The 14,450-nt window shown below is 38.8% G+C and overlaps 1 protein-coding gene and 1 long non-coding RNA gene across 2 annotated transcripts in view; one reads left to right on the top strand and one right to left on the bottom strand.

The window, feature by feature from the left end:
* Nucleotides 1-14,450, bottom strand: part of LOC115079954 — a 157,539-nt gene that overhangs the window by 9,706 nt on the left and 133,383 nt on the right. The window lies entirely within an intron of this gene.
* Nucleotides 4,349-14,450, top strand: part of TGFBI (transforming growth factor beta induced) — a 53,446-nt gene continuing 43,344 nt past the window's right edge. Inside the window, 2 exon segments of the mRNA XM_029583915.1 lie at nucleotides 4,349-4,620; nucleotides 5,278-5,376. Coding sequence (XP_029439775.1) covers nucleotides 4,502-4,620; nucleotides 5,278-5,376 — 218 coding nt within the window. The 5' untranslated portion in view covers nucleotides 4,349-4,501.

Below are 14,450 nucleotides of genomic sequence, written 5' to 3'. Positions count from 1 at the left end.
AGCACGTAGGCAGGCATTTGCACATGTGCGTTGTCCCGCGCCCAGGGAAGAGGCTATTTTATCACGCATATTATAAAATAGCCTGGCTGCACGCACAAGTGCGCCAAATTTTAAGCGCACAGGCACGCAAATTCCGCTTCTACCGCGTAAGCTGGGGGATTTTAAAAGGGGCACACGCTCATGCCATTCCCAATTTACCAGTTCATCCTCCAGTTCACCCAATTAACAGCTAGGTCTTCCAACCCCCCCCCTGCTTTGATAACCTACACTCCCCCTCCCCCCCGATCCTTTAAATCCCTCAGAAATGGCTCGATCCTTTTATTTCATAACTTATCGTTATCCGTAGCAGAAGTGAAGTTACGCGGCACGGGACCTAGGCACGCACCAGGGCGGGGAAGCTTTTACACACACATTTCTTGGCCAGGCCCAAAAATGCTCACATCCCGCCTAGACCACGCCCATGTCCCACCCCTTTTTGGGAACTTTAGAGATGTCCGCGCCATGGTATTTATGCATATACATGGGCACTTTTTAAAATATGGTCGGCGAGTGCGGGTCCAACTTCTTAGCACATCCCCTAATTTCAGCATGCACGGGGCTTTACAAATTCACCTTAAAAAGATTTTTGGGCTGCCCTCCCATAATCAGAGACATTATTCATACCTGAAGTGTAGGGGGCACTAATAAACAGTGAATACTAACAGCCAATAAGGGAAAAATATGTTGCCTTTTATTATAAGAAATCTCTTAGTAGGAGCAGAGCAACTTACCAAATATGCAGCATAAATCCCAGCTCAGACCTCCTGAGAATATAGTCAGTTAAATATGTCACTTCCCCCAAACTTACACCAATGGGTTAATTTGTTTGATGCCATACATTTTCCAACAAGTTAATATTTTAATTGTATCTCATATATACTAATAAGGCAGTGTAAGTAATATGATTTCTTGTAAATAAAGTCCATAAGGCAGAAGTTGAACTCAAGTCTGACCTTTAACATACCGATTAACCTTTAGCAAACGTTAGCATTTCAATAGCTATTTCTACAACTCCCATCAATGCAATCTCATTGTGCTGTAATTATCTTTCTGTTTCATCATCACAACCAAACTAGTCTGGCTTCATAGAGAACCCTCTTAAATCAAGAGAAATTACATCTGTTGTTTTCTTTTTTTGTTGACTTTCTCAACAACAACAAAAAACTCCACAAAAAGAACAAACTTGGGAGAGGAGGGGGCCATTTTGATTAAAAAAAAAAATTAAATGAAACATGAATGTTTCATCATGTTTTTCGTTTCATTTAAAAACAAATGCATGTTCCTAGAAATCTGATCCTTCTATGTTAGTACTGAAGGGTTATCATTTTACTTTCAAATGTCTTGCTGTCCTGGATTGTTCTGGAATCACAACTTCTTTATCCATCTTTGGAAATGAAACAACTCTGTATTTTGTGGCCGCAAAGTAGCTGTCGACAGCTGTTTCTTGCTCTCTCTTTTTTTTTTCTGTTTCTGGTGCAAACGAGGCTTATTTTATTCTTTTTATCTCACAAAACATCTGGAAACGATCAACACTTCCCTAGATAGGTAAAAAAACAATGTAGAAATATTTGTAACCTAAACAATTGAATCATTCTTCAAATGACTACCCAGGAAAAAACTCTCCAAATAAAAAAAAAAAGGGGGCTCATTGCTAAATAAGTCTTCTGTTTGAATCACTCACATCTCTTGGGAGAAATTATTCCTCTGAATTTTACTCATGGTGCTTCTGGTTTGGCCAATTTTTTTTTTTTTTAATCTTTTTGGAAAATGCAGAAAGCATAACTAATGGAGGCAATTTTCAAACAGTACACTTTGGACTTTGCACCAAATTTCAAAGGGAAAGGACACTGTTTTTTGTGGGTATACTTTTTATGGGGATAAAAATAGGAATGCACTTTCATTTAACTTTGAAAATAAAATGAAAGATAAATGAACATAAAGATTAAATGGTCCATCTAGCCTTCCCAGCAATTTGCTTATGGCAGTAACTTCCTCTCCATGTAGATTTTGCGTTGCGGAATGCAATATCACGGTGTGTGATGCATTAACACGTTGCGCATCCAAACTGGGAGAAATGCGCACAGGTAGGGCTGGTATGCGCAGAACGGGTTTTCAAAGCCACCCGAGTAGATGTGTATCTCCCGCTATATGCACATGTGAAAAGTATCGAAAAAGGGGTGGGGCATAGGCAAGTGGAGGAGGCCAATAGATGTGCACGTATAGACTTAGGCGCACAGGTGCGCACTGGGGTCCCCTGCCTGTTTACTACTGCTATGGATGGCATGTAAGGCATAGAAGAAAAAGTCTAGGCTAGTCAATGGGCTATTACGGGGTTTGGGCTTACAGGGGGAAAGGAAGACAAACTAGGGGGATTTGGAAGTTCTATCCCTAGACTGGGCGAACTGGGAATAAACTGGTGAAACTGGCAATTGTGTTAGCTCATGTCCCTTTTAGTATAAAACCTTTCATTAACCAAAGTTACCAAGTACTTCGGAATGCAGTGACTCTTATGTACTCCAAAGGCAAATCAAGAAAAACAATCATACATTTGCCATTTTTACTTTCCCCTTTTCTCTCAATCCCTCCCTTGCAGCCCAGAACAAATCCACGTGACCCCCTAACCCATCCTTAACATCCCCCCACTTATATGATGGAAGCGGGATTTGCATGCACGTGTGTGCGTATATTTCAAATAGGGCGCGCATGTAAACGCTTTCAGCCTATTTGATACCATGCATGCATATAAGTGCTTACATTATAATGGCTGTAGCTATTATATTACATACGCATGTATATGCATGCATGGTATCAAACAGGCTGACAGCGCTTACATGCGCGCCCTATTTGAAATATGCACACACGTGCATGCAAATCCTGCTTCCATCATGTAACCGGGCCAGTGAAGCAGCCAGAATCCCACTACTAGTACACTTCCCTCTAATACATAGAAGAGTTAGGAAGACAGGGCAGGTAAGAAAAGGTTTATTTTTTTTGGCCCAGCAGGGCTGTGTAAGTTTGTGTGAGAAAAGCCCTCATTGTATCGCTAACGATAATAGCAGCCATTATAGCTGAGACCCACAATAATGGCTATCCCACAATAAAACCTTTTTAATACTCTACTGCACAAAAAAAGGTGCTGTTATTTCCGATGTTAACCCCATGTTAGTGTGCATTAAATTTTCGCAACATGCATAAAAAGCCATCTTTTGCATACTCATTATACTCATCACGTATTATTTAGAACCCCTTTTTTTGTGCGATGAGGCCCTAACGCGATTTGATGAATGACTCGATATTTAGCCGGCTATGTGTGAATATTGACTTCTCAGATTTTATGCGTGTAAATATAAGCTAACACATAACGTTCAATTTTATGCACACAAAACGGCATTTATGGTCATAAACTAATGAACTGAATGAAAAAAACTGAAAAAATGAAAATAAAAGGACGAAACAAATGAAAGAAATATGCCAAACATTTTTGTGTTCACATCTTATTGAAAATCAGTCCTAGGCTCTTAACTTACTTCCCTTGACCTGACCCCCACCCCTGGTTCCATATAATTTTTAGGTTCCTAAAATTAGGCATCTAGTGAAAATAAATGGATACATTTTGGCATTAAGCTCTAGTTGATTTTCAAAGACACCTATTTCAGGGCATAATTTCTAAAGATGCCTCAATTCTTTGAAATTTGACCCAATAAGATTTTCTTGTCTGAGATCCCAGCAATATTACGTGCATTTTCCTTCCCTTCTTATTTCCTCTAGGAAATTAGAAGAGCGATCCTAATGCTTTAAGTCTTAGAAAATCCAATTTAAAAGAGAAACAGACTTTTGTTTAATCCTCTCCGGTGTGAAATATTGATTAAAGCTACTTCTAAAGAGCTGAAAATCTTCCATTTAGCCATTACTAGAGAGAGAGAGCAAATGGCAGGCTTGAATGGCGAGATACTTTTATGTAGCAAATAAAACCAAATGTACCAACGTTTACTTTCTCAGATTTTAAGGTTAACTTTACAGAATAGTGTGCACAGTAGACTACAGTGATGCACAATTCATAAAGAGCACTTTTGTGCGTGATCCCTGGATGAGAACATTTACAAACTGAAGCCAAGCACAGATCTCACAAGATAGCGCAGTCCCAACAGTCTTTCCTTTGTGGTAGACATGAGTAAGAAATAGGGAAAAAAAAACCCACTCACTCTCAGAAACCTTTTTTTTTTCCCTCTCTCACATGGGCTTCCTCCAGGCGGATTTACTGTTATATCACGCTGCAGACTTCTTTCTCTCTTTCCAAAGGAGTGGACTGGAAAGTCAGTTTCAGATTGCGCCCTTGCCTGTCCACTCCGCCCCCTTTTCAGCCTCTGTCCCTAGTATTTAACAGAGCTCCAGAGTTTTTTTTGCCCCTACTTTGCTCTAGGAGGAGTTCAGAGTCTACAGACCCTTCCGAACTTCCAGAGGAATGAGTCATTTTCTGCTATTCAGTTTTGCAGTTGCTCTGTTTGTGGCTTTAGTGTGCACAGCGAGAACTCCCTATCAGCAGGTCCTGCAGCACAGCAGAATTCGAGGCAGGCACCACGGGTAAGTGTTTTCTTATAGAATAACCTAAACAAGATTATTATGCATGCGACTTTTTAACTTGGACAACAAAGTAAACTGTAAAGCTATTGCTTGTGAGGCAAACGGTATTAATCGCACAGTTCTGTTCAACAAAGGTCTCTGATTTTGTCAAAGTTTTACTTAAAACATAACTAAACTCGCTGCAATGCCTTGTGTGTTGCTGTGTGCAGTTACATGATTGCTGTAGTCTAAGGAAACTTTTTTATAGCTGACATTGCATACAATGAAAAAGAAAGGCAAAGAAAATGTGATTGCAAATAGTTTTAATCCAGTTGTGTCCTCCAAATTTAGTACTGATGTAGCCAAATTAGTCATGTAAGGTCCTTTTTCACTCATAATTTTATGTGTTTCCTGTATTCGCATAAGGGCTATATCTATAGCCAGAGTCAATAAACTACCATTAATTTATCCAGGTCAAGAAGTAATCTTTTAAATATAGTATAGTATAATGAATAATAGCAACAATGTCAGCATTTCAAAGCTTTAAGGTACAGCTATGAGTCATGCACATAATCACAGCAACACTTGTGCAGATGTCTGTAACATATGTACTAAGCGGAAAAAGTTTCAAGTACAAGCATGTTCTGTTTTTAATTAATTTTCTTTGGTTTACCCTAGTCCTAATGTGTGTGCAGTGCAGAAGCTTATTGGAACGAACAGGCAATATTATACAAACTGCAAGCAGTGGTATCAAAGGAAAATTTGTGGCAAGTCAACGTGAGTACCTGAATGTTAAACGCAGGTGATACTGTACCTTGGACAACTTAGAGTGAATATGCAAACATAAAAGGTAGCTTGCCTGCAGACCTCAGGCTGATTCCTTCTGGTGCTCGCATCACTAGGCACAAAATAAAAAAAAATGTCCTTGCAAGAAATAATCATCCTAAATCCTAGTGTGTTTTGAATGTACAGTAACTGAGTGGGAATTTAAACCAGTAAGTCGAGCAGGTGTGGACAGTGAGGCACGAAAGTGCCTCGAATCACAAATGCATCATCTTTTAATGCAAGCCCAAGTTTATTTTATATCTGTCAAAATCTTGGAAGACAGCAGAAACCATGACCTGAAGTACATGCAAACTTGTCAGAGGAAGTTACAGACTTCAACTCTGCCTTTCTCAATTGGATTCAGACTTCCACCCAAGCATTTTTGTTTAGATTCATTAAAAAAAAAAAAAGTTCCATAATAAAAATATTTATGAAAAAAATGAAAATTCATATTTTCAACTTGAATATACTTATAGTTCAATTACTCCTTTTCTATAGTACCCATCAGACATCTATCACAGAGTCAGCAGAAAAGGGAAATCCAAGCAAAAGGACAGAACATTAGCACATTTTTACGGTATATATATATATATATATATATACCGTAAAAATGGTCACAAGAGAAAGCACCCAATGTACAGATTCTTAAAATGCCCATGTTTGATCAGCAATTTACTTGCAATTCAGCAAGAAAATGAGCCTGCATCATTGTTACTCTTTCATATACCAAAAATTATATTTGCTGACTTTATACTTTTTAAATATGCGAGGAGCTATTTAGTTTTGTTCTTTTCAAAGCAGAAATAAGAAAGTTTCGGTACATATATGGTGTTTAAGAAATACGTTTCCATCTTTCCTACCTTGAACCTTAATCTCCTCCATCCACAGATGCTAGCTCTGTGGTTGCTGTGGTGGGTGCTTGAGCACCACCAAAATCTGATCTGCCTCTCTTGTCACCTACTTCAGTCTCCCAGACTTGCAACAGTTGAGAGACTGAAGAGGTGACAAGGGAGGCAGATCAATTATTAGGGGTGATCATGTACGCAGAGCACCCATGGAGCTTGTGCTTATTCCTTCATCTGTCTCAGCCACCATTTTCCTCTTTTGCCATATTGTTGTTGTAATGTGCACTGGTGAGGGTACCATATAAGAAGCAAAATGTTGGTATGCATGTATGTATATATTGTTATATGGATGTCAATTTTGAAGTCTGAGTGTACCTTCATACGATGCTGTTAGAGAATTCAGCTATCGTGTCTGTGAGCCTAAACTAAGGCTTCAAAATCATTAGGTACCTCAGTGGTGAAACTCTTTAAATGTCCACTTCCAAGTTATTGCATTGATGGCAGCACAAATAAAGCCATTAATGTCACTTATCTTTAGTTCTGTGGTCGGTCTTGCACCGGCCACAGAACTTTAAATGTCCACTTGGAAGTGGACATTTAAAGAGTTTCACCACTGAGGTACCTAATGATTTTGAAGCCTTAGTTTAGGCTCACAGACACGATAGCTGAATTCTCTAACAGCATCGTATGAAGGTACACTCAGACTTCAAAATTGACATCCATATAACAGGTCATATTTTGCTTAGATTTGGTTACATGTTATATTGTTCAGGGTCTCATAACTAACGTGTATGTATATATTGGCATAAAATGCAAATTATCCCTTCTTTTGTATAAATTAGATGCATTATATGCAAAGTATTTGTAATGTGGCTCTACAGGAGATCCCTCGAATACTGAATACTCTCAGTTTCAGAGAGTTTGGGAATTTGGAAAAATTAGGAAGAGATTGAAAAAGCCAAAATCAACACTAGATCCTTGGTTGGGAACAATGCAGTTCATTTCCAAGGATCACAAATTACAGTTTGCACCCCCTAAATAACTCAAATACCAGAAAAGTCAGAAGAAGAGTTATTTTGGTGTTGCACCTAGAACAGCTGTTCTCAATCCATTCCGCTCCACTGCTTGACCCATCTGGGTTTTCAGGATATCCAGAATGAATATGCTTGCATAGAATGGAGGCAGTGAAAGCAAATCTATCTCAAGCATATTCATTGTCGATATCCTGAAAATCCGACTGGCCAGGTGGTCCCTAAGGACCAGGTAGAACCAGTTGCCTAGAGATATCTACATGTCTACTTAAAATGAGTGAAAGTCCTGTTACTCAGTTAATTGGTCCACAGAAACAGCCTCCACAATGATTCATGATATAGAATTCTAACAGTTATACTGATCTGGGAGAAAACTGTTTTGTTTTTATTTAGGTCATGATACTTTTTATTAGACCAATACAAAAGAAAAATTGTACATGAGCTTCTGAAATCACAAAGGCCCCTTCTTTAGGTCCAGCTAAGATTCCAAAATGATTTGTGAATCCAGAATTCTTAATATCATTGGGTGTGACTGCTAAAACCAAAAAGGAATCACTACATGGGAAATGAGAAGTCCTCAAATGAAGAGCATGCACTTTGAACTGATGTTCTCAAAATATATCTTTGAATCTGTCCAGGATTTCCACTTAGTAATGAAGGATTAATGTTACATTTCAATTTGGTTACCTCATACGTGATTCAGTACTCAGCAATGCTATGTACATATTGGAAAATGGTTTGCAATTTCTATCATGTGCATTATCCAAACATCTGGAATAAAACACAAATAAATTAATCTTCAAGTTATTTTTCTGCTTAATTGGATTTTTAAACTTTGGCACCATACCTTCAAAAGGCTACTTCCATTTGACTCCCAGGAATCCTGAATCAGGAGTTCAAAAGCTGCCCAGAAAAAGCTACTCTGATGAAACTTAAACCCTGGGATTTCTTATATATTTTCTTTTGCGTCCCAGAAAGAAGACATGAATATCATACATGATGCTAGAAGAACTCAACTCTATATAGTATGATTATCAAGAATTATGATGCTCAAAAGTGGGTGGGTTAGATATTGTCTTAGACTAACAACATTACTGCAACTAACAATATCAACAGGAAACCACATCTCCTATAATTGTCTCTGGGTTTACTTTGTCGTTATCAAGTTCTAAATCATGACAGCTATTGTAAACTCACAGCAAGAGCAATATTGATGTCAAATAAAAACTAGTAGACCCATCTGCTTTGCCTACTTTTCCTGCCTACTGCATACATGATCTTCAGCTTTACTTTCTGTTATGGGATGCTGCCAATGACCAGCTCCAAACACGTGCAGGATTGTCTGAAACATCAAAAGAGCCAAGCACTTCAACAAATAGCTTCCTCATTTTCCTTTCAAAATTTTACAGACTACATCAAAGATACTCCAGACATGTAGAGCAAGTGTTTAAACCCAAGCTGGTTTAAACTCTATGCAGCAACCAAACACCCTTATCTGCTCTTCCTTAGCAGTAGGATTTCTGGTCCTGGGATATTCTCCAACTCCAACTGGCTTACCACAATATCTACTGATCGGCTTCTCAGCAGATTTTCCTTATAGTGGGATACTCCCCACCTGGAATGGAAGATCTCCGACTACCACAATGTTACTATGCTGGCCACCTGCCTCCTTTGGAGTCTCCTGCCCCTGACAGTCTGCTAGCCCAAGAGACACACTTCTCTGCATTAGTAAACCCTTATTTAGCTTCAGCTGTATTCTCCAATTACTATCACATTCCTCTGGTGTTAATACCTCCCTCCCAATTGGCTTCAGGTTAAGACTACCTGGGACTACAACTCCCAACAGCTTCCTGTTTCTCTTAGGAATTCAACTTCAGTTCTGTATTTCTTTTTTCATAAAGCAGCATTACCTCTTGGTTTCTCTTTACAACAAACACTGTATTCTCTGCTCTTTCTCCCATCTCTTTCTCTTTCTCTTTCTCCCATCTCCCATCTCCCATCTCTTTCTCTTTCTCTTTCTCCCATCTCCCATCACTTGAAGACAGAGCACCATCAACAGCAGGACCACGCTTATGGAACTCTATTCCAGTAGAGCTGCGCCAGGAAACATGCTTACTAACTTTTAGAAAAAGACTAAAAACCTGGCTTTTCAGAAAAGCCTTTCCGATCTTAGATTAACCCATGTTAATATTATCCCTTAATTACTTTTTCAGAGTTCGCATCATCTCATAACTCCACTATAAAGTCTTAATCATCCACCACCTACTCCAGACCAGGACTGCTCTCAGTCTGGGTCTTTAAGTTACATATTTTGTAAAGATCCATTGTAAATGCATTTTTATTAATTGTTATACTCTCTTCTTCTTCTTCTTCCCACTCTCCCAGTTGTATAATTCCTTGTTCATTGTAACTGTATTTTCTGCACCAGTTAGTTGTTCCAGTTCTATGTTTTAATGCACAAACTGTTAAATGTAAACCGGTTTGATGTGACCCCTGGTCGTGAAAGCCGGTATAGAAAATAGCTAAATAAATAAATAAATAAATCTCTAGATTGTTCCCAATTATAGGCGATACCCACATCATTACATCTCTCTTTCCAAGTATTGAGGATCTTCTTGTCTTATGCCTTCTTCTGTTGATGCTGTTTTTCTTCCATCAACTCTATGGGGAGTCTATCTATCTATCTATCTATCTATCTATTTATTTATTTATTTATTTATTTAAAAGTTCTTATATTCCTCTACTTCTTATTTCATTTTAGAGTAGATTATAGATCATGCACTCATAAAGTACACAAAATAAGGATAAAACATATGCATAGAAATCACCATAAACAGAAACAGAAAATCAAAATGATAAAACATCAACTACAAGTTTTGGTTAAAAAAAAAAAAAAAAGTCTATCACATTTTCTCTTAAGAAATATTTATTTGGTCCTTACATTATTCCTGAGTCGAACTTTCTTTAGTCTCGTGTCAGAAACCCTCATTCTAGAACTTTCCGCAAAATAATAATTACTTGATGCATTGTTTATATGATTGAGATATCTGACTATCTGTGTCACATAAGAACATAAGCTACACACATTTAGGTCCTTAAGTCTCACCTCACAGACATTTTAGTACAGACACTGCACTTTTTAGCAGTCTTTTACCAAACTGCCTCTTCATGATTGATTGGATTCAGCTTCCAGGGCTAAGCACAATATGCCAAAAGATATTTTATTTCTTGGTTGATATTTTTTTCATATCAATGCCACTATTTATGCACTTTCTATTTGTTCTACACAAGAATATTAATCAGAACACATTATTTAAGCACCAAAGATTATATCTTGTCATCATTCAATGAAATGCTGGAGGGAGTTCCTAGGATTCTCTTGTTAAATTATTTTATGAAAACACAGATTATTTTCTTGTGCAGAATTTTTTTCTGAAACACCCTTTAAGCCCTTGATTTGTCATAATAGATTAGATATAGTGTTTTTTTGTGATCCAAATCAGTTGAGAGAGTCTCTTGATAATTGAAGGACCCCTAAGTTGGTGTGGGGGACAACTTAACTGTTTAAATTGTATCTTATCAGAATGTTCTCATTATATAATAGTTGCCATATCTAGGTACTCTTATTACTTTGTATTGTTGAATATTCTCATTATGTAATAGTTGCCATATCTAGGTACTCTCATTACTTTGTATTGTTGAATTCTGCCTTTTTTTTTTTTTTTTTGCTTTCTTTCTTTAATAAGACATGTATTTCCCCTTAATGGTGAGACAGAAAGGAAATTATATTACATCTTTTTTTTTCTTGGCTATATTGTTTCTCATTTAATGATCTTAAAGTTTACCATAAATTGAATAAATGCAAAGTTTTAAAAAAATATTGTTTCCCTGAATGCAGCAGAGCTGGTGAGAGCCCCTTGATACTAAATTGGTAGGGTATCACTTCTCTTTCCTTGTTTAATACCTGTTTGGGGTAAGCATGGCATTGTGTTTTTTTAAATTTTTGTTTGCTTTACCTGAGTATACTCAAACAGCCTGTGGTAGTGAGGGGTCTAATATTTTCCTTAGGCTTTAAAATTAACTTAAAATTCAGATTTCTGGTGAAGGTACCCAGAACGTGTGCTGAATAGAGATGCAAAATGGCCTTGGTTTTGTTCTGAACCATTGTTTCTTTATCCATCACTGGCATGAAAATTTCAGAAAGGCAGTGATCTTTTTGTACCGATCTTTTCTCGCCTTCATCAGTGAAAACGTCCTTTTGGATGTGAGGTGAGTGCACACACACAGGTCGGTACTCAGAAGAGTTTTGTAATAGGTAGAGGAAAAGAAAAACACTTTTGACAAGAGAGTCATTAAAGCCTGCAACTCTTCCTGCTCCTTTTGGATTTCCAGCTCAAACAGGAACAGTCTGATTTCCTTTTTGGTTTCTTGCTACACTTTCCATGCTATGTCACAACAACACAGCATTCCCCTGAGATGAAGCAGGTTTGTTTTCAGCTTAGCCACCTGACCTGGTCGTTGTGCACGCCAAATACCCCATGGGGCGAAGTTTAAAAGTGGGGGTGCACCAAAGCATGGGAGATAAGCACAGAAGTCAGGCCGGTGCCCGCTGTGCGGATTTTAAAAGGTGCCCGCGTACGCGCATTATCTCCCGGTACCTGCACAAAAACTTTTTTTTTTTTTAACCAAAAAAAGTGATGGCGCGAGGGCGTGGTCTGGGCATGGCGTGAGAGTTCCAAGATTTATGAATGAAACCAGCACGTAAATACTTACGCGCACAAGCGCACACCGGTGTCCCCTGCCACATAGTGCATCTGCTACGAATAACGTGTAACCTAAAACAAAAAAATCTAGGCTAGTCAGTGGGGCTTTAGAGGAAGACGATAACAAGGTAAAAGGGATGCTAATTAACTAGGGGGAGTTAAAAAGTTATATGCTTTACCTGGGTGAATTGGAAGCGAACTAGGGAAACTGATAATTGTGTCAGCGAGCGTCTACTAAAATCCCATTTGCGCACATCCATATAAAATTGTGTGTACATGTATGCGTGTACAGCCTATTTTATACCATGCATGCATATATGCGCATATGTTATGACATGGCCGCTTCCTTTGGCACGAGCCGGCATACGTGCATGCATGTGTGCCCGCACGGCTGTTTCAAAGTTACCATCCCTGAATTTGGGGTACTAGTCACTGAAAGAAAGTAAGGAAGAGCTGCCGTTAGAAATTAACTACCGGGCATGTGACACTGTGCATCTGTGATTGCCAGTGTAGAAAAATCAGCTGCCATGGGAAGTGACCTGCAGTTTGTGAGCCAGCTACATGGGGGCCAAAGAGTATGGGGAAAGTTTAGGACATGGATTCTAATTTAGACTTTGAACACTTGGAAGACACAGTTTGCCTTTTTGTCTCTCAGAGAAATCGACATGATAACAGCCTTCCTGCCCCTATGTCAAAGATTCATCTGCTCTAGAAGGCCATCATCAAGTGTCTTTGGATGCAGAAGGCATGTTCCCCTGTGAGGTCATCACTAGCATTGGCCACAAGGGGCTATAAACCAGACTTATTGATATCTAAAGGAGGTTAATCCTGGGGGACTTATTCTGCCCAGATGGTGGAGGTCCCCTCATACCTGAAGGCCAGCAGTAGGCAGGCATTAAGAGGCTGAGCTATTTTCAATGAAACATTTAACCTAAACCTGCAAAAGGCATCATTGAAAAATTTGGAGGAACGCCCTTGCAAGGGGTGTGCCCCTGACAAATTACTGATTATGCCAATCCAGTATATTCTGCTGTGCAATACATGTAGATTTTTATATTTATATTTATTTATTACACACTTGATCAAAAGACACTCCAAGCATGATATGATATAAAAACTTCCTCTATAGCAATTACAGAAACACAAATTAAGACAACGTCAAACACACCAAAAATATACAAAATACATTTGCAAACAGAAACAGGCCACCTGGCAAAAAACATCTCATCCCACCCGTGTCCAGCCAGCCGGTACGCTGATCCATGAAGCTGCTCTCATCTAACAATGAGGTGAATTCTGAAAGCCCAGCACGCGCATCAATCGGTGGATGCACGAATAAGTCGTGCATACGCACGCCAACCTTCTTTTAAATAGCGCCCAGATATGCACATAAAATCCACACATGGACATTTGAAAAGTTACCAAAAAGGGGGCAGGGTGTGGGTCATGGTCTGGGCAGGGCATGGACATTTTGGGGCCTGGCCAATAGAGGTGCACGTGAGTACATATGTGCCCTGGCACGCATTAAGGTCCCCTGCCGTGTAACTTTACTTCTGCTATGGATGAAGTGTAAGTTATGAAATAAGAGGATCAAGCCATTTCTGAGGGTTTTAAAGAGTCAGAGTTAACGGGGGGGAGTGTAAGCTATCAAATCAAGGGAGGTTGGGGGACTTATCTGCTAACTGGGTGAACTGGTGAATGAATTGGCTAAACTGGTAATGGCGTGGATGCTCGCCCCTTTTAAAATTCCCCATCAGTAGAATCATATATTCAGAAAACTAGAACAGAGAATGAAACCATAAACCTTTCAAATGCTCTTACAGAAAATACCAAAAGTTCATTGTCCTGAACTGCAAACATCCCCATCCACATCATCTTCCTTTAGAAAAGTGAATTAAATGTAAAGGCTCCAAAAGACAGTGCAGAAAGAATAATAAACCAAACTGGAAATATCCCAATCTAGATCAGTGGTTTCCTCCAGAAAACACAAATAGATGCCAAAATACATATAAAACAATACAAGATTTAACAATGAAAACAAAATAGAATGCAAAAACTACAACATTCAAAAATGGAAGCATCCCAGTTTAAATTACGGTTTCCGCATTCGACATTCTTTTTTTTTTTCATTTTTTTATGGCCATTGCCACTTAACCAGCTACATTCTTTGGACTATAGCCAATTAAGGCTAAAGTTATTGGGGAACACATTCTTGGATAATGTTGGACCTGGACCAGAGCACAGATAGAGTTTTATTCGGCTAACTCCTAATATCAGAGCCAGATGTTGCCCATCCATTTTCATCCCCTCCCTGGATCATTCCAGAGCTGATTCAGAGTGGAGGAGTAGCCTAGTGGTTAGAGCAATGGGCTAAGAACCAGGAGACC

This window comes from Rhinatrema bivittatum, chromosome 18 (assembly GCF_901001135.1).
Source record: "Rhinatrema bivittatum chromosome 18, aRhiBiv1.1, whole genome shotgun sequence".
Classification (NCBI taxonomy): Eukaryota; Metazoa; Chordata; class Amphibia; order Gymnophiona; family Rhinatrematidae; genus Rhinatrema; species Rhinatrema bivittatum.
The sequence above is the reverse complement of the archived record's forward strand: the minus strand, read 5'-3'. Positions and strand labels throughout refer to the sequence as shown.